Source organism: Osmia bicornis, chromosome 8 (assembly GCF_907164935.1).
Source record: "Osmia bicornis bicornis chromosome 8, iOsmBic2.1, whole genome shotgun sequence".
NCBI lineage: Eukaryota > Metazoa > Arthropoda > Insecta > Hymenoptera > Megachilidae > Osmia > Osmia bicornis.
The window spans coordinates 8,858,999-8,877,031 of record NC_060223.1 but is presented as its reverse complement, the minus strand read 5'-3'; the positions used below and the strand labels follow the sequence as shown (position 1 = coordinate 8,877,031).

Genomic DNA, 18,033 nt, shown 5'->3' with positions numbered 1-18,033 from the left:
ATCTCAGTCTTGCCAAAGTAATAAACTCATTTTTTTCCTTGCACATTTTTTTTGAAAGTAAATAAAAATGTTTCATTGTTTTACATTATTTTTCTAAAAGATATATGTATGATTAACTGGTGCAAAGGTGGGTGTGTCCCAATTGATAGTTTCAGAAGGATTTTTGGCATATTGAAAGATGGTAGATGCAGTTTCAGAGATAGTGCTTTATTGCAGCCATGTTGGAGCATCGCGTAGGACGCGGCGTACGTTGTAATGTATCGTCGCTCCTCAAGAAATTTTTAATTTAATTAGTCGTCTCGTGTTTATCCACCGATGTTTCGTCTCGACGGTATCCTGTGTATTTTCACGCGGCTCGAGAAATATGAGACTGAAAACGTGATAATAGCCATCGCTTGTGTTTGTTACTCGCGGTAGATATAGGTTAGAAACGTTCGCATGTTTTAATCACAAAGGCGCGCGTATTTTATCACGTTCATCAGCGGCAAAATGGATTTTTCGGGGAACAATCTTGTCCATGGATCCCTCCCGCAATTTTCGGAATTAACATCCCGTTCAAACGTAATTCCCTTGTCGAAATTTACAAGCGGTGATCATACTCAAATCGAACAAACGCTTGTTTATACGACCGCCCCAGTAAATCACGCAAAACAGAGTTTATTTGTAAGATTGATGATCTTAATGAATGAAACATCTATTGTTTTTAATCGATTCTTATATGTACTAATAAGATTTTTTATTTCAGGTGAATTCAACTAACAAATATGCAGGACCAATACTTGCATGGCCAGATCCAAACACTTTGATGCAACTTTGTGAAAAGCAGGGCATTCAAACTATCAACATTCCTAATTACAATCAAAATAATTCAATACTTAGCGTTCAGTCAAATAATTTGCCAGTAAGGATCATACCTAATATGTATTTGCCATCGACATCTCAACCTGAGAATATAAAACAAGATTTAGATACGAGGAGTGAAAATGAGATGAAACCCCCAACTATGGTAGATGGCTTTACTTTAGTAGCTTAAATGTTTAGAAAGTTGTACATGCATCTGTTAAATTAAAGATATAATATTTCAGCAAGATTCTCAAGTTCAACTACAGCAACAAAGTGCCATGGCAGAGTACTTCCAAAAATTACAAGCCACTACTCTTCCACTAACATTGCAGCAATTAATTAAGTTGCAAACAGAGCAAGTGAAGAAGGAAAAAACAGAGGAGGAGAAGGTGGAACACTCTCAAAACAACATTCTCAACATTCCCAGTGTTCCTGTGTTCAGAAATACTCAGTTGCAAAATGGGAACACTTACATGAATTCGGATCAGATGATGGTGTCTATTAATCCAAATGATCTGAATGTGCACATAGAGAGCCCACAAGAGAACGAAAATACGGTACAAACTATTAAGGTTGAACAGCAGATACAAACGGATTCTCCAAAAACTGAGAAGAAAATGAAATTCCGGGCAAAAACCGGTGAAATAAAAATTAGCGTTGGGTTAGATGGTTCGACTCTCTATTGTTGTCCAGAGTGCAATTTAGCATTTCCGGATAAGACGGAAATCGAGCAACACATACAAGTTCACATACAAGTATGTATCTATTATCCCAAACATGTTCAGTCACAAATGTAGACGTGTTAAATCAACGTGAATTTAATTTTTCAGGAACGTAAGTATCAATGCAAAGAGTGTGGCGCTATGTTGAAACGAAAAGAGCATCTAGATCAACACATGCGTGGCCATTCGGACGAGAGACCGTTCAAATGTCCGGTGTGTCAAAAAGCGTTCAAGAGGAACGAACATTTAACGAGGCATTACGTTATACATTCTGGCGACAAGAATTTCTCCTGCTCAGTGTGCCAAAAGGCCTTCTCCAGGAAGGATCACTTGAATAAACATACTCAAACGCATTTAGGAATCAGAAGAAATAGAATGAAGAAGGAGCCATTTTTCGTCGAGCAGAAGGAATCCTTTGATAAGGCTCCCGAAGTTTCCAATATGCCTAAACAGGAAGTTAGTTTCGTATTGAAGGATGGTAGCTTTATCAAACAAGAGCCTAATTTCCTTCAGTACATTCAGAACCTTCAAAAAGATCAGAATTTGTTGCACACCTTCTCGACGTTTAAAGAACAAGCGATGAAGGAGGCGAACGTGTTGCAGCAACAGGCTGTTAATATGAACGAGATTCTGCCTCAGAATACAAGGTACTTAATGCCATCTTAGTCGTAGACAAAACTCGTCTAAAATCCAAAGCAATAAAGGCTGTTTAACGAGGGGCGTTGGAGTTAGCACAAAATAGAAAATTACGTGTTAGACGTGTACTAGGAATTGGAGTATATTCTAGAACTTGAAGAAATACAAAAGGTAAAAAAAAAAGGAAGAAATGGTAATTGAGCTAGCTGAAGGTATTCAGGTGCAATTAAGTTGAGTTTCTAATTGGTATGTATTGATCTGAATTTTTTCATAAAAATTAACTTAAAGGATTAGTCAGGTTCTCATTCCGAGAAGGGAGAATTCATGAAACTTTCGATCACGATTTAGCAATTAGTATGCAAGCAAGCAGTACCTTATATTTGTATTCAAAGCGGACACGCGTTGAAGAGCTATGAACTATAGTTAAGTTCCATTGCTTGAATGAAATATCAATATTTCATTCTTCGGGATCGTCCGCTAAACAGTAATAGAGCCTGAGAGAGTCTAAATTAGTAAACGCGTTATAAGAAATACATAAAAGAGGAAAAAAAAATAGGGGGTGAAGTAACTTTTAAGTGCACACCGTGACTGTCTCGTGTAAACTAGCTTTAAAGAAAATAGTTTGTTTACTGGTTCTAGTCTATGACGATGACAACAATGGGGATGAAACTCGAGTTTCGTACAAAGACATTTTTTTCTTGTTTTTCTTCTCCGCGAGTACGAATTTCGAGTGCAGTTTTCTTTTTTATTAGCAATGGTAATAAAAAGCCAATCTGCCATTAGGATAAACAATGTCTCTGAACGAGTACCAATAGAAAATAATAGAATACTGCCGATAAATGTTATGAAATTAATAGGATAATTTCGTGTATATAAGTGCTATTACAAATTTTACCTGACAAAGACTTGATAGGTGCGTTGTTTGAACTCTCTTTGATCTCTGATTCGTCCGTGTTCATTTATCATAACCGGATATTTGAAGAATATTAGGCTTCTTCACTCGTCACGATGAATTTCGTTTTTAACTTTTTCATGCGGAAGAAATTTTTAATTTTTTTATAATCACTTTTCATTGATACCTTTTTTTAGATTAATTTATCAGTAAATGGAACTTTTATTGTTTTACAAAGGTTTTACAGATGATTTTACTGAATTTTATGGAATCTTTTCTATTCCCATGTACCAAAGAATAGAAACGATCGAATTAGAGCGAAAAGTATTATTTTGGGATTTTTTTTATCGCAGACAACTATAATGCATGAAAGAGTTAAGGTTCCAAAATCGAAATCGAAATCTTTCCGCCAGACATTTTTTTCTAATATTTATTCTTAATAGTCTTACGAATGCGAGCGGAGGTAGATAATATTGCTCAAGGAAACGATCTTAAAATCGAACGGTTGTCGAAAAATTAGAATTTTAAATAATTTTTTACGGGTTAACGTATGCAGTCTCGCATAAAACACACTAAATATTCTTTATTAGTCATGCCATTTAACGACGAGGGCTAATGTTACAAAATGAAACTATTGAAACTTTATCCCTTCCTTCAGATAAAATAGTTATTTTAATCAACCTATGGAGAAATTAATTACTTCGTTAAATATTGAATCTATAGAAAAATTCTATATTGTAGTATGAAATTATTCATACTAATTTCTTGACAACCTAAATCAACGATGGACGACGGTATCCTCGTTGAACCCCTTCCATCTGCGATTGTTCAAGATTTTTTCAAATGTTTGAATGTTTGAGATTAGAACAAGAGTAATTGCGGATGGCACTAAGCCAGGCCTGCACAGCAAGTGTGGTGTCGGGCATTGATGGCATCCATGGGCAGAAGCAACGTAATTAATACATAATAGGTTTGAGGATTGTCCAAATTAGGTGCCCTTGGGGCAACTTCTTTCCTTTCCTACTATTCATTGTTATGATCGAATTTTCATCATATGATTTCCCATAGATTTGGTTAGCAAATTAAATGCCTCCAGTGGAAATTTCGTCCTCTATTCCCAATTCTCGTCTGTCTCTCCCGTCATTTGATTATCCATAGGCTCAAACGAAAGGATAAATGCCCCGTGGGGCAACTTGCTGTGCAGGCCTGCACTAAGATAAGGCTTTTACCGCGTTATCATAGAACCAAAGACTTTGAATGTTCGTGAAAATAGCAGTATTTTATCTCTTCCTTCTGAACTTCTTTCAACCACCCGATCTCCTTAACCCAGGATGGTAACAATCGAATAATTTCTTAAAACTCGATGAATTTTTAAGAGAAAAATCATTTCTATCTTACTGTCCTGGGTTAAGAAAACGGCGTTTGATCTTTCCACGAATGTTAATTGATTAGCGTAAGGATGCTTGTGCGTGTGGCCATTCGCACGAGCATCATAGTTAAGACGATACAATGATGAATTATTTTAACAATGGATACATTGCATTTGCAACTACGTGTTACTCGACGAGCGATTGTTATTGTATGATACAATGATATACCAAAAGAAAGAAAAAAGAAAATGAAAATGAACGAACAAGAGGTAACACATGTATTTTTCAGACCAAGATATTTTTGAATAAAATAAGTGTCAAGAAAACATTCGTTCTGTGTTTAATTATATATTGAATTCGCGTGATAAAACAAGCAACGAATGTTTTAAAAAGACAACAAAAATATTTTTACTTAAATTTTATTGAAAGACCATAGGTTACAGCAGATAATAATGTTCTTTGTCCAAACTTAGATACGTATATAAAATGAGTTCCTAATTATTTGTCACGGTATTATTAGTATAAATGACTCTAGCCAATTTCGAGTAAACTCCATAAGTAATTCCCAAAAGCGAGCCAAGCCATTCGACGAGATGGCGGCTCAGGGTGACCGGAAGTTGAAAGCCATTCCTCGGGGTAACAAACTCCACGTCCCGATTTTTATCTTCCATATCTTCCTCGTCAAACTCCAATGGTTCCAAACGATCCAACGGTTGAATATCGTTCACCCAATCGTCGTCGGACAAATATGTCCTTTCTGGTTCACGTGATTTCTCCGCGTCCTGGTTAATCCTCCGGTATTGTTCCATTCGATTCAGCCAAATCGATTTCAACGTTTGAACGTCGGGGTCAGGCGCATCCTTGGCCAAAATTTTCTCCACGTTACTCGTGTTCTCTGGCTTTCGAAACACGAAGTTGTACGTGGCTCGCAATTTTCCTAATAATTTGTCCAGAGGCTTCGTCTCGGTGTTCGTTTGCTCACGTTCGATCATTTCTTGGATCGGATAGAGTCTAGTTATCTGTGGCTTCGATCGCACTCTCATCGCGGAGAGCTGAAAACATGTAACAATTTCTTTGTATTTTTATTAACATTAATATCACACGGTAATGTTTCAGTTTGACGTTAGACTCCCGGTAGAAATGAAATTTTGTAAAATGAAAGCTTCAATATAATCCACTTCACCTAACACCGAGGAATATCAGAAAACAATAACTCACGCAAAGAAAGCAAAATGCCAGAAGAATAATTTTCATGGTACCCTTAGGATGGCACGATCAGCTGTTCTCTTTCAATGATTCCTTTCGGACGAAGCGAAGCAACGACTGGAGGACCCATTGATTTCAAAACCCATTTATACCATCGCGCAATACAATGGCGTAGAGTTTCGATACACCTAATTCAATGAAGCACTTGTTTCTATTGTCTTCTGCCTACGTCGTTGCCCTGTGAACAAACCATTGACACGATGTTGCCCAACGATATTCTTACCCGAAGCACGTAACACTATTCCGTGGACTCTGCCAGCTCATATTGCCCGACCAATAAACAATATCGTCCCTTGGGTCAAGGCGGATTGAAAGAAAAAATCAATTTCACGGATTACGGATGGGTAACAGCGGAATTTTGACCGTGGAACTGTTTGGTATTTTGCAAGTGAAACATGGTGTTTCAAGGGAGACTTCGTTAATTAAAACGTTGCGAAATATTGGGATGTTGTTAGGTAAGTTCTATTTGCAACGTTATACGAAAGTATTTTGTAATAACTTTCAGAGCCTAATTTTAATAACAATATTATAGAATTTTTCTAAAGAAATGTATGAATCATTGCTTTTTCATTGCCAAAAAATCGAGCATGAGTCAGTATCATTATTATTCATTAATCAGCATTGCGGTTTAATGAGTCAACTAATCATATTTGAAATTTTTATTCAGTATTAATTATACATGAATAGTAATCTCGGTTACATCACATTTATAGTATTGATTTTAATATCGCTAACGAACGGTGAGATCTTCAGTAAGAATTAAAAAGGGGAAAGAAACAATATAAATAATTTTCTTCTTAATTATTATTTTTCGATGTCCTCGGAAAGAAGACAAATTGAAATATACTCTGAAGTTAGGGCGAGTATCGTAAAGGCAATATAGGTCTCAGTTCCTTATTGAGGGTGCTCGAAGGATTATTAAGATCGCGAACAGCTTGATGAGTCCTGGTCTTAGCGTCGTCCCTCGTCAACTCGTTTCTTTCTAACACTTTGTCCAGGATTTTTTTTAACTGCGACCCGATTCCACCCTCTGCCGATGTTTCGAGGGTGTTCAGAACCTCGTCGGAGTATCCTGTGTATTTGCCGAATCCTTGCTTCCTCGCGTCTTTGCTGAGGGAGTCGTAAAGGTTCGCCAGTTGCTGAAGAGTCGCGCTTGGTCTCACATTGGAGCGTCGCAAGTAGCTGCTTAAGCTTGGCCTTGGAACTTGGGTCACCTTTTCACCCAGACGCGTAAATCTGTAAAAAGACAATTAAGATGCATCATTAGATTTTTTGTTTCTTTTCGTTGATCTATTCAAAGTGGAATATGAAATAATATTTCACCTGTTCTCATCCTCTTCATCTTCTATGCCCTCCAGTTTCTCCACACTGACTCCTAACATCTTCGATTCCCCAGAAACATCACCGTCTTCGTCTAGAAATTTTGACGTGGTTGGTTTCAAAATTTCGTAGACACCTTGTACCACACTCTCGATGGTCGGTTTCTTTTTATCTTCTTTGTTACCATCCTCTTCCAAAGAGGAACCAGAAGAATTGGCAGTCGCTTCTTTGATCAACGAAGTTTTTGTAACCTCGGAGGAGACGGTCGATTCGTGATTTTCTTCAGGAACTTCTTGATTCGACTCTTGGACATTATGCACCTGTTCCGAAGCTTCGTAATTCGTCTCTGGGGTCGCGTAGTTCGCTTCTGGCGTTTCTTGGTTAATCTCAGGCAACTCTTGATGACTGGAATCCTCGATGGGTTGGCTCGACGTAGCCTTAATGTATTCTTCTTTAACTTCGATCGTCTTCGTCGAATTTTCCATCCCTTTAGACGTTTCATTCACGTTTGATTCTTCTTCGTCGCTGTTTATCCCCTCCTGTGGGATCGTTGACGTACTCGTGGGTGTAGTTTGAAATTTTTCAGTGGTTGATTGCTCATTTTGTATCGGATCATTGATGGGTGGTTTCGAGCTGCTCGTTACGATTGAGACTTCCGAAGTCTCTTCCGATTGCAGAAGTTTCAGTTGCTCGACGGCATGAAATATCACCTGAGGCCAAAATGATCCTTTATTCATGTACGAAGCATACTTGAACAGTTTTTTATCTAATTAATGATACTCACCTGCATGGCTGCAGGAAGATACGAGTCTGAGTAAACGGGCTTCGAAAATGCTGGTGGATTTCTAATGATTCCGCTGATTGCCTGAAACGACAAAATTTTGTATAATTGCTTCAAGGTTGGATTCAAGCAAACTGAGCTATAACTGAGCATTAATTATTCTAACGAAGTTCTTCTTTCCGAGAAACCGTTTCTTTCTTATTAAGACGAGCTATGACGTTAAAGACAGAAAAAAATGGATCGCAAAAACGTTCGAATAACCGTTCAACATAATCATACTTCTTCATTTTATTTATAGAGGTGACAAGAATCTTTGCTACGATTATGTTAATCGTATCTTCCGCGAAATAAAATTCACATTACTGCAATTTTTTACCTGTCGAAACAATAGAATCAGGATGAAACCGCAAATTGCCTTCATGTTTTCCCTCCGAAATTTGCTCGGCCGTTGAAAAATCGGTAGTTGGACGATCACGAAAATGATGAATATCAAAGGAGGCGGCAACTTGGTCCCATTATCGACCCGTCGGTCTTTAAAGCGCGATCAGACTGCGCCAGTTCGTCGTGGAATCGCGAGTAGCAACGGTAGGTCGTTTGAGAAAAAGCACAGGGTCCTCGGATTCTTCTGTTTTCCTTCCTCGGATCAAGGTTCGCGATCGAGCGACGCCACGAGACTGGTCTCGAAAAGGCTGGTAACGGTTTCAGCTCGTCCTCGGCTGGTCGCACACCTACAATCATACCTGGTCGCACACGCGAACGTACGTAGGTTCGCAGGAGTGTGTCGACGATCGCTTTGGACGAGGAAGAACGAGTCGTAGCCGGGCATCGTGACACTTAAATTAAGTTGCGATCGGTATGCATCGCGTGTCCGTGAACCGGCCGATCCTTTTTCCGCTATGCGTGCGACTCATTCCGCGATCGAGAGATCGCCGATGATACGGTAGCTTTACGATAATTCCACAAACTCGAGAACCATTTACCTCGTTTACCTTTTTCCACCGGTCTCGTTCAAAAGCATCGTTCCCATGGACACGATCGAAAGTGAATTCGGTAGCGGGTGATCCAGACTTTCGTTCTCGGTAGACCGCGACCTTGCACAAGGCCGTTGCTGAGGATTTCTTTAGTAGTGAAAAAGAACGAGCGGAGGTGGACCTTCAAGGCGATTCGGTTATGGGTGTCCATAGAATGGAATCGGAAAGATCGGCAACCGGTTCTCAACACGTGTGTCGGTCAATTCTGTACACTCGAGTGCAGTGTAGAGTCTGTTAACGAGGAATCGTAGGGGAAAATGAGATTAGGTTCTTAGGATGTTCCTAAAATCCTCCTAAGGGAGGAATTAACTTTCTTCTTAGATTCACCATGGCTTCTTCCAAAGTCGAAGGCCTTCGATAAGAGCCTCCTTTATTTCAATTTTTCACTTCCTGAACTCTTCTCACTGGATATGTATTAAAATTTCGTAATACCAATAAGGTTAGTAACCCCTATAGAAAAGATCTTTCAGCATTTGGTAATTGCGTTCTTATCTGAGAGGCATGAGGGTACCAGCATTCGATAAAGGGAATCATATGAGTAGGAAATGCTATATATTGAAGCCTCGCTGTTAGGGCAATGCTTCATGCAGTTGCATTTCGAATATTGCTTTTCGTGGAAATCCATCGACGTGTTCTTATTCTTAGAACAGTGGTACAATTTTTGGAAACCATGCAATTCGATGCAGTTTTCCTGTTGATCTTGATGGTAATAATTTCTCTCGTTTATTATTAACGTTAATAATTTCAATTGTTTAATAATAAATATACAGATTTTTGGAGTGTATACGAAACCCATGGATCGATCGATTGGCGATTCGATCAACAGGATCGATCATGGTTCGATAGAATTAAGAAACTCGGATGGGGATACTACGTTAACTCTGGCAAACGTAACTGTTCAAAACGTAAGTAACACGTGTAAGAATTATTGAAAGAAAGTCGAGACGGTGGAAAGTTTCAACGAAACACCTCGGAAACGCGTAATAAAATCCAGGAGCAAGCTTTTATTCGTGGTAATAAAATATAATAAAACTGGAATTCGGTTCATTCCGCGACAACTATATATTCTACTTTATGTTTGACACGGCACGAACCATAAAGGGGAACTTATTTATACTTTAATCACACGTTCTGCCCTCTCTAATCCAATAACATTAAACTGGAAGCATCGTCTTTTACGTTTCTTCTATTTTATATTTAACACGGTTTCAGAATTTAAATAACGTGGAAATCCTTGGAATTTACAGTCTGAAGGATCTACCACCGTGAAACCAGGCTTCCTCACCTGGCTTCTGGCACCGTTGTCTCAAATCAACCCTCAGTCTCTCTTGCAAAACGGGGTGCTTCAATTGAAAGAAACACTGAATAATCTTGGCTTGAAGACTCGTCAGGATATCAAAGCCAGACAATTGACCGGCGGGAATAATTTGCTACACGTCGAGGGTATAAACGAGCCAGGATTTTACGCTAACAGATTAGAACCTGCGGGATTTTTTGATGGTAATAATGGTTGGGTAGAGAGTAAGGGAGGAATTCCAGCAGCTTCTGGGACGATCCTTTCGACAGGAAGCCTGCTCACTGATTATCCTGTGGCGTACAGGAGGAAGTAGACCCACTTCCGGAAGTGGGTTCGTTGAGATAGAGGTAGATATCTCTGAGATAGATGTACGGTGGTCAGATAGCGTTAGGTTTATTCTGAAGAGTGTGAAATTAAATGAATTAAATCTGATTGTTTAATAAGGGCTTCAATAAAGAGAGGTTAATCGAAATTTTTCTATTAACTAAAGACGATTCGAAGATGGTGAATAAACTGAACGGTTGAAAGGGGGTGAAAAGAAGAAAGCAAATTTCGAGAGCAAATAAAGTAAGCGGATAATTCTCGTGGAACGTGTGAGGGAAAAAGTGGAAATATTCTGGGTTGTTCGTGTCTTTTAGGTTTAGGTGAAGACGCAGGAGAAAGCTTTCAATAAATAAGCAGCTTTCGAGCTGAAAAGAAATTCTTTCTCACACGGTATACCGTTTTTCGATCATATCAACTTTTTTTCCTTTCAAAAACCAATGGCAGTCTGAAAAATTAACAATTCTGTCGCTGTTTCGTTAACGAACCCAGAAAATCAGATCGACATTTATTTGTCAAACATATCCAGTTCCGGGAATCGGTATTTTCCGATTTCGAAATTCGAAAACAAAATGTTTAAGTACAGCTCCCTTTGTCGACAAATTATGAGCTTTCAATTTCCACGTAAAACCCGTTTTGAGGGTGGACACGTTGAAATGACATTTAATTACAGAACAAATATATCCCGTGGGTGTATCGGTCGGTGGTGATTCACGAGGGCAAAAGAAAGGAAGTTTAAACCAATCCAGGGATTCATTTACTCGTATGGTTTCATCTTTCATTGATGAAGAATTCATTGACTTAAAAGCCATTCCGCTCTCTTTAGAAACGAACTAGTTTGATAATTACAGACTCGTACGAATGCAAACATAGTATTAAAAATTCAGTAAAAATATATCACTAGTAAAAGGGTTGAACATAGAAATCTTGTGTCCAGACGATTCGTTTGTAGCGTGTACGATCAGATAAAAAGTGAAAAAGAAGGTGCGAACGGAATTGTTTTGAACAGATAGCTTAGCTGCACGTTCGCTGCACCTTTAGCGTGAAAGCTCGCTTAAAAACACGGCAAACAGCCGTGTCGGGGCTTTAATAACGTAGGCGTCAATCGATAAACCACATCGGGAAAAGATGGGACACCGGCTTCTAGCTCGTCCATTTTCAAGACCTAAGCACCTTAGGTCTAGAAATCTTAAGTTTGCGTCAGAATTCCAGGGTGGTCCCGCGAGTTTAGCATGCTTCGCTCATAATACAGCGGAAGTTGCTTGCCTCACGGCATCTGTTTCGCTGCTTAAACCAGGAAGAAGGTTGCCGGATTAGCCACGCCTGTCGTTATCGCGAGGAATTAACAGGGAGATTAGACAATTAGCCGATGTCTCGGTGGGATGAAGTTCCCTCGAGTGCCAGTCTCGTCGATTCTCCTCTGTGATGGAGTGTAATTAACGGTGTAATTATTGCACAAATTGAACGGCAAGAAAGTTCCACGGTTCTTGTTCTTTCGACGATGCACACGTAAAGTGGAACACGTGGTTAGTCAACCCTTTAAAGGGTAAGCAATTTCATTTGATACTTTATATTATTATCTTGTGTATAAAACCCTTATCCTCTGGTCCATTTCTATGTAATACAGCAATGATCAGTTGTAGCTTAGAAAATTAATATTACAGGATATATTAGAGGAGCCCTTGTAATGTAATCCTGTAAGTAGGTTTTGCTTAATCCATAGAAACCATGAAGCCTGTGATTATCAAACTATTATATTCAAAGTTTGCATTTCCCATTACGAAAAAAAGCTAATAAATTACAAGGGTTATAATTCGTTAAAACGTACATTAAAATTTACCGCTTACCGTAACAAGAAAATATGAAAGGTATGCAAATTATTGCGATTAAAGTGTTTCATCATAAATAACAAAACACCGTTTGTCTTTATTTTTATCATACAGAAAAAGAAGTCCGTATTATCAACCCCTTCGTTCCATCTTCGGGGATGCGAAAGGGTTGACAAATTCGTACATATAATACATATACCGGGAAAAGTGGTGGGGGAAAGAGTAGTAGTGGGGATATAGCTGAAGCGCGAGGGGCGGCAGTCGAGGCTCGTCAGTCGACCGAGGTAGATGTGTATCGTTGCTCTTGGTTCGGACGCGTGATAAACAACGTGTACGAAAGCGAGACGCGATCGGTATATAAACAGAAACATCATTCGAGTAACAGTCTGTCGAACAGAATATTTCGCATGTAACGAAGTTTTCCAACTTTGTCCTCGCGTGTTGTGTTTCGTTTTGTTTTATTCGTTCTATACTACTGCGTGTGTTCCCTTCGAATTGAAACTCGGTTAATCGACCGTGCTACTGGAACAATCCCTTTCCCTTTCGTCTCGGGAAGAAGGGATATCGCCTTTATTCGTCCAGGAGGGATGAAAGAGAAAGAAAGTACAGGGAGGTCAGCCCGGAAGGAGTTGATTGTGGATTGCTTTCTTCCTGTCGAGTAAGTAAAGCAGGATTTCATTCTTAATTAGTCTTCTCTTTATTAATGTTTATAAGCGTACATAATTATATTATATGCGTACAATAAACGGTATAGAACTTAGAATAGATATTTTATTCTAACCACTCGGCGAGGGAAACGATATAGGTGGTTTGAAAAGCAATATGGCGTCCAAGTGAAATGCGCGGGTTTTTGAGATTTCAGTTAGGTTAGGTTGAGACTGCCATCGCTTGGCACTTATCACTGACTTCAACTCCTATAGACAATTTTATTTTATACTACTGAACAATATCTGTTTTTTATAATATTAATATTCTCTGTATAATATAATGCAAAATATTATTCCAAATTATAGCTATTATAAATAAATCAAAATATAAATGCAGCCCTCAATTTGTTATGATTATTTATCTATTGTTTATTTGTTGAATTAATGCTATCGTTTCGTTGATTTATAATAGCTATATATTATAATCCGTTCGTTTTTCCTACAAATTGAATCGACAATCGAACGGAAATTTCATTGTTAACTGTGACAATCGAACAACTTCCGGGATACGGTTCCAGCTTCCTGAAATATTTGGCAAGGATCGTAGCATTATTTTTGGAAGTTGTTCAATTGTATTCTTCTCTTTCACTGCAGCAAAATTTTCTTCCCTTTCCACGATAGAACGTTATTATTAATACATGTACAGAATAAATATTCTTATTTGTTTAGCGGTACAATCGTAGTATCGTAGATTTTATAGTTATGATTATTTGATAAGATGCATCCTTTCCGGGTGATAAAGGAAATGTTTTATGCAAAATAACGCGAAACTATTCAACATTCGCCACTGGGATAATGCAAATTGGAAAAAGTTTGTTTTACGAGTTGGTTCGACGAATCGATACGAACGGTTCCCATTGTAGAAGAGCTTTGAACATTTATTCGTTCGACTACCATCGAAATTAAATTTTGGACCATTCAAATTTACTCGGCAAACAATTTTATCTTTCCCTCTCTTTCTTCGCCTATTCTTTTCCAACTTTCCTGTTGTATGCAAGTCGATATTGCGATCGGTAACGTGATCAGAGAAACGTGAGATTTATCGAGAAAAATATTATTGGTAGGAATTTCGATAACAGGAACCGGATGATTTTTTATCCACCTAATAATCCTCGAAGATATCTATTAAAGTTAATAAAAATTGCCAAGGTACTCGATTGATGTGTAATAATTAAACTGAAATTATTCTAAAATCGATCTATTTGAAAAGGATTTGAAATGTTAGTCAGGATCGCGCCGCTGCCTCACGTGACCGTCTTTAATCCCGAGGACTTCCGGTTCTTGAACGCGATAACGTGGGTGAAACGAGTTTCGCCTTGAGCGATAAACGATTTTTCCTTCGTAAACTTTGAATAGCTGCAAAAAGAAAAAGATATTGAATTTGTGCTTATATTAGAATGCTTGATAAAGCTTGTAAAACTGCGTCTATATAACATATTATAGCCTTTATTATATTACAAATCTACAGATTGTAGCTTTAATTGGCAATTCAATATAATGGAGAAGTAATATCGGGAAGGGGGAGGATTTATTTTGTCTCCATTTCCGTTTGTGTAACCGAAGGATTGTTTGCAATCGTTGCCGTCTTTAGAGATTGCTGGCCCTTCAAAGGGAAAACTCATCCATTCGGTGAATCTTCCTTCGTTCCTTTTCCCTTTGCCTCCCTCTTACATGATGTATCGGTTCGTAATAAAACGAGTTATATTTCGAGATAGGTTTGATCGATCGATACTTGAAATGCTTTCACGACTGTTTCTTCCAAACTGGATGAACTCTGAAATAATCGTCTGTTGGAGAATTCAGGTACCCATTTCCTTGGAAATTAAATCTGTGAATTTGAACAGCTGATGTGTTAATTCACCATTGTCCTAGTTAATACCACGAATTTACCACTGTATTCCAGTTTAATTTTATCCAAAAGAATTCTGCCTGTTCTTAAAAAAAAAAAAATTCTCATCCCTTGGTTCATGACTCACCCCTTTTTACCATGCAGTTTAGTGTCCATTCAATTATAAAAGGAGCTGCCTAAAATACTTGACCTTTGAGCTCTTGTATTTGGTACTTATTGAATCGCGGCTGACCTTGCATGGATGAAACTACTAGCCTCGAGGCGGAAGCGGCGAACGAGGGTTCTTCAGGGTCTCTATCCTTTGATTCTCCCTTTTGTTTCGCGATGGGTGGTGGACAGTGACCTTTTTGGTACTCGCGTGTACTTGCGTCACCAGGCCGACTTGTGCCTTCTTGTTTTTGACATTTGCCACGACAAATAAACGACCCAGTGACGTAATTCATTGATAATTGAACGGTATTCGATCGGATCCCCCCTATAGAGCATGATATACATCAACAATTCTCTTCTTGCGTTTCCGTTTGCTCTATTATTCCGTCGGATGATACGCGTTCCTTGTATAATATCGAGCTGCTGCCTCGATTCTTTGCTGGTTGAGAAATGTACCGAAAGAATGATTTTTTAGATGAAAATTGAAATATTTGACGATGAGAATTATTAACGATTTCATGTTCAATTTAATCCTTGGATTAAAATGTAATTTCAGACTGTGGAGATATTTATTTTTCAAATATATGAAAATCTGTAATTGCAAAATTTACACGTTGCAACTTAGGATTTTTAAATTACAAGATTTTCGCCTTGTAATTTAGAGTTTCAAGTGAAAAAATAAGAAGAAAGAGAAGGAGAGAGTAAAGAAAGCGATGTTAGTCGTTACATTTATTATCTCGTATTTTCATGAAGGAGCACAGACGGTTCGTTATATTAAAAGATGATTTAAAGAAGCTACTATACTCCGGCTAACGCAAATACGAACATTATTTTTTGAGATAAACAGACGATGGAATAGTGTCGCGTAAAAGAAGAACGTTTTTAACAAGCCAGAAGACAACTCGTCAGGCAATCTACTTTCATTTGTAGTACACGACATGCATGCTCGTAACCAGTCCGATTTGCACAGCTAAACAGCATTAAAATTCATGAAAATCTCTCAAGTGGCTACGGCAGCTCGTCGACTTTATGCATTCGACGAAAGAAATTCAAATAAACAGTGCCGTCTCTCTTTCTCAGCCGGCAAAGTGGGTACTAGGTTTGTTTATTCTCCATCAGACTTCTATTCGTATTTTTCACTTGCCTCTCTGTACGAGTTTCATGTCAAAACAGACGGAAAATGTTTCTTATTCATGTACATATTTTCCAAATATTTTGCATGTTTTCTAAACGTAAGATTAGAAAGGGGCCCTAAGTAGTCGCCTCTTATACTTAATTCCTTCATTTAGTGCTGCTTTTATCCCGGACAATCTCGCTCCTATAATTTCTGCGAATTTCATTTTCCAACCCTCGAAAAATCAGAATCACCCTTTTGAATTTAATATCTGGAGGCGTTTTTCTAAATTGAAAATCAAGCAACTTCATTTCGACTTGGCTAGGATTTTGGTAAATCGTCCTAGGGGGTGAGCGACGAACCAATCGGTGCCAGGAAAACAAAAGGCTGTCCTCAGATGTAACACCTACATTCATTTTCCCCTTTTATATCCTGCAATTTCTCTTCTTTCCTTTCCTTTATCGCATCGTCTTTTGTTTCCGTGCTCCGTTTTCCTCCCGCTTCATCATCCCTGTCTTTATTCATCTTCCCGTTGAGCCGGCTGAATTTATCTTTCTTCAATACATTCGAACCCTCGTATCCTTTTTTTTCACTGCGTACAATACTGTCAAACACGAGGAATAGCAATGAGGCCGAGGTTAAAGGATGTCTACAATCCCTGTTATACGTCGATTTTTTTTATGAGTTTCTTATTCCTTATTTTCGGAAACTTTTTGGAATCTTTCATTTTTAATAAGGGGTAGATAGGGCTATATAAGGCATACGAAATCGTTCATTTTTTACTTTAACTAGCGAGGTAAAATTTTAGAGAAAATTGATAAGTCCATCTCCGCTGAGTCGATGAATGTTTTAAAGAAACCAATATCGTTCTCATCGGTCTTCCTTAGATCGCGATACACACCCCTTTCCCAGTGATTCGATGTAGTTGAAGTAGGTACAGTATGCTGTTCGCCTTACTTACTAAGCTTCTCACGGTCGAAATTTACGAGGAAGTCGGAAACGTTCCCGGAATACGAAAGGGCGTGCCACGATACGCGCTTATCGCGCACGTATAAACTCGCTGGAAAAGGAAGCCGCGGACGAAAAGCAACCCCTTGGGCTTCCGGTGAACTTGTCTCTTGCCTTTACCTCGCGGCTTAACCCTGAAGGAAACCGCGAGCGAAAAGCTCGGAAAAGTTTTCCACGAAACACCGACGGAGAAAAACATTACCAGAAATCGTCGTGCATACATTCGTCTATGCTTTCTTTGTTACTCTATATTTGCGAAACTTTCATTCGCATGGCGTGTCGGAATTTTCAGGTATCGGGGTAACTTTTCAATCTCTTCGCGGTATTTTGTACTTTATTCTATTTTTATCGATAGTTGCCTCGTTGAAAGTTTGATTGCTCGAAATTGTCGAGTGAGATTCTCGTGTAAACAGGTTTTCAGAAATTTCTACGTCATAGTCAAGATGAAAAAGAAAACGACGAAGCATCGGGGTCAATTAAAAATAAATATCGGTTCAATTAACGTGACCTAACCCAGTTTTGTAGCAACGAGAAGCGACAATTCGACGAATTTGGTCTTAATTCCGTTCGATTATGACACGCAAGCTTACGAATTTGGAATATTTAGAATTGTTTTTGAGCAATGCTTCTTCACGAGAATATTCTACGTTACAGTTTTTCTTTTTTAATTCGTGTCTAACGTTTATTCATGAGAAATTAAAACGTTTCCCAACGTCAGGAGATGTAATATTAAAGCTCGCGAGTTTCCTTTGAACGATAACGTTCAACGTTATCACCCGTATACCACCGAGAATATCTTTCCTTATCATGATTTATTTTTACGATGCTGGCTCTCGAATTCTTTTTGAATTTTATGCAAACGAGCGATTTTCTGTTTACAGAAACACTCGTGAATCG

The 18,033-nt window shown here is 38.5% G+C and overlaps 5 protein-coding genes across 6 annotated transcripts in view; 3 read left to right on the top strand and 2 right to left on the bottom strand.

Moving 5' to 3' along the window:
• The first annotated feature begins 101 nt into the window (after nt 1-101).
• LOC114873734 (zinc finger protein 431-like) lies at nt 102-5,716 on the top strand. Of its 2 annotated transcripts, XM_029182376.2 has the most exons (5): nt 102-663; nt 746-1,006; nt 1,086-1,598; nt 1,674-2,212; nt 5,580-5,716. In XM_029182376.2, exons 1-5 carry the CDS (start codon nt 490-492, stop codon nt 5,599-5,601), a joined length of 1,509 nt encoding a protein of 502 aa, XP_029038209.1. In that variant the 5' UTR covers nt 102-489; the 3' UTR covers nt 5,602-5,716. The 2 variants fall into 2 exon arrangements, with proteins under 2 accessions (XP_029038209.1, XP_046142726.1); XM_046286770.1 differs by lacking the exon at nt 5,580-5,716 and having other exon boundaries at nt 110-663; nt 1,674-4,781.
• Nucleotides 4,905-5,771, bottom strand: LOC114873738. The gene is made up of 2 exons (XM_029182381.2): nt 5,682-5,771; nt 4,905-5,515 (listed from the first exon to the last, which is right to left on the bottom strand). Exons 1-2 carry the CDS (start codon nt 5,715-5,717, stop codon nt 4,958-4,960), a joined length of 594 nt encoding a protein of 197 aa, XP_029038214.1. The 5' UTR covers nt 5,718-5,771; the 3' UTR covers nt 4,905-4,957.
• Nucleotides 5,772-6,373: 602 nt separating this feature from the next.
• Nucleotides 6,374-8,570, bottom strand: LOC114873736. Its single transcript, XM_029182379.2, has 4 exons — nt 8,207-8,570; nt 7,834-7,914; nt 7,053-7,759; nt 6,374-6,965 (listed from the first exon to the last, which is right to left on the bottom strand). Exons 1-4 carry the CDS (start codon nt 8,249-8,251, stop codon nt 6,584-6,586), a joined length of 1,215 nt encoding a protein of 404 aa, XP_029038212.2. The 5' UTR covers nt 8,252-8,570; the 3' UTR covers nt 6,374-6,583.
• A 961-nt stretch (nt 8,571-9,531) lies between these two features.
• Nucleotides 9,532-10,583, top strand: LOC114873719. Its single transcript, XM_046286677.1, has 3 exons — nt 9,532-9,567; nt 9,632-9,766; nt 10,109-10,583. Exons 1-3 carry the CDS (start codon nt 9,532-9,534, stop codon nt 10,469-10,471), a joined length of 534 nt encoding a protein of 177 aa, XP_046142633.1. The 3' UTR covers nt 10,472-10,583.
• A 1,998-nt stretch (nt 10,584-12,581) lies between these two features.
• The window catches only part of LOC114873731 (mitogen-activated protein kinase kinase kinase 3), a 31,265-nt gene continuing 25,813 nt past the window's right edge, over nt 12,582-18,033 (top strand). Inside the window, exon 1 of the mRNA XM_029182366.2 lies at nt 12,582-12,966. The gene's annotated coding sequence lies outside the window, so the exon portion shown is untranslated. The remainder of the gene's footprint in view (nt 12,967-18,033) is intronic.

What these genes read in the sequence shown, in the direction of transcription:
- LOC114873734 (XM_029182376.2), top strand. Translation starts at nt 490, where the DNA reads ATGGATTTTTCGGGGAACAATCTTGTCCATGGATCCCTCCCGCAATTT. An exon ending in AGATGAAACCCCCAACTATG is followed by an intron (nt 1,007 to 1,085) that starts GTAGATGGCTTT and finishes ATAATATTTCAG; the next exon opens with CAAGATTCTCAAGTTCAACT. An exon ending in ATTCTGCCTCAGAATACAAG is followed by an intron (nt 2,213 to 5,579) that starts GTACTTAATGCC and finishes GTAATGTTTCAG; the next exon opens with TTTGACGTTAGACTCCCGGT.
- LOC114873738 (XM_029182381.2), bottom strand. Translation starts at nt 5,717, where the DNA reads ATGAAAATTATTCTTCTGGCATTTTGCTTTCTTTGC. An exon ending in TGGCATTTTGCTTTCTTTGC is followed by an intron (nt 5,516 to 5,681) that starts GTGAGTTATTGT and finishes ACATGTTTTCAG; the next exon opens with CTCTCCGCGATGAGAGTGCG.
- LOC114873736 (XM_029182379.2), bottom strand. Translation starts at nt 8,251, where the DNA reads ATGAAGGCAATTTGCGGTTTCATCCTGATTCTATTGTTTCGACAG. An exon ending in TGATTCTATTGTTTCGACAG is followed by an intron (nt 7,915 to 8,206) that starts GTAAAAAATTGC and finishes TTGTCGTTTCAG; the next exon opens with GCAATCAGCGGAATCATTAG. An exon ending in ATCTTCCTGCAGCCATGCAG is followed by an intron (nt 7,760 to 7,833) that starts GTGAGTATCATT and finishes TTTTGGCCTCAG; the next exon opens with GTGATATTTCATGCCGTCGA.
- LOC114873719 (XM_046286677.1), top strand. Translation starts at nt 9,532, where the DNA reads ATGCAATTCGATGCAGTTTTCCTGTTGATCTTGATG. An exon ending in TTTTCCTGTTGATCTTGATG is followed by an intron (nt 9,568 to 9,631) that starts GTAATAATTTCT and finishes ATAAATATACAG; the next exon opens with ATTTTTGGAGTGTATACGAA. An exon ending in CAAACGTAACTGTTCAAAAC is followed by an intron (nt 9,767 to 10,108) that starts GTAAGTAACACG and finishes TGGAATTTACAG; the next exon opens with TCTGAAGGATCTACCACCGT.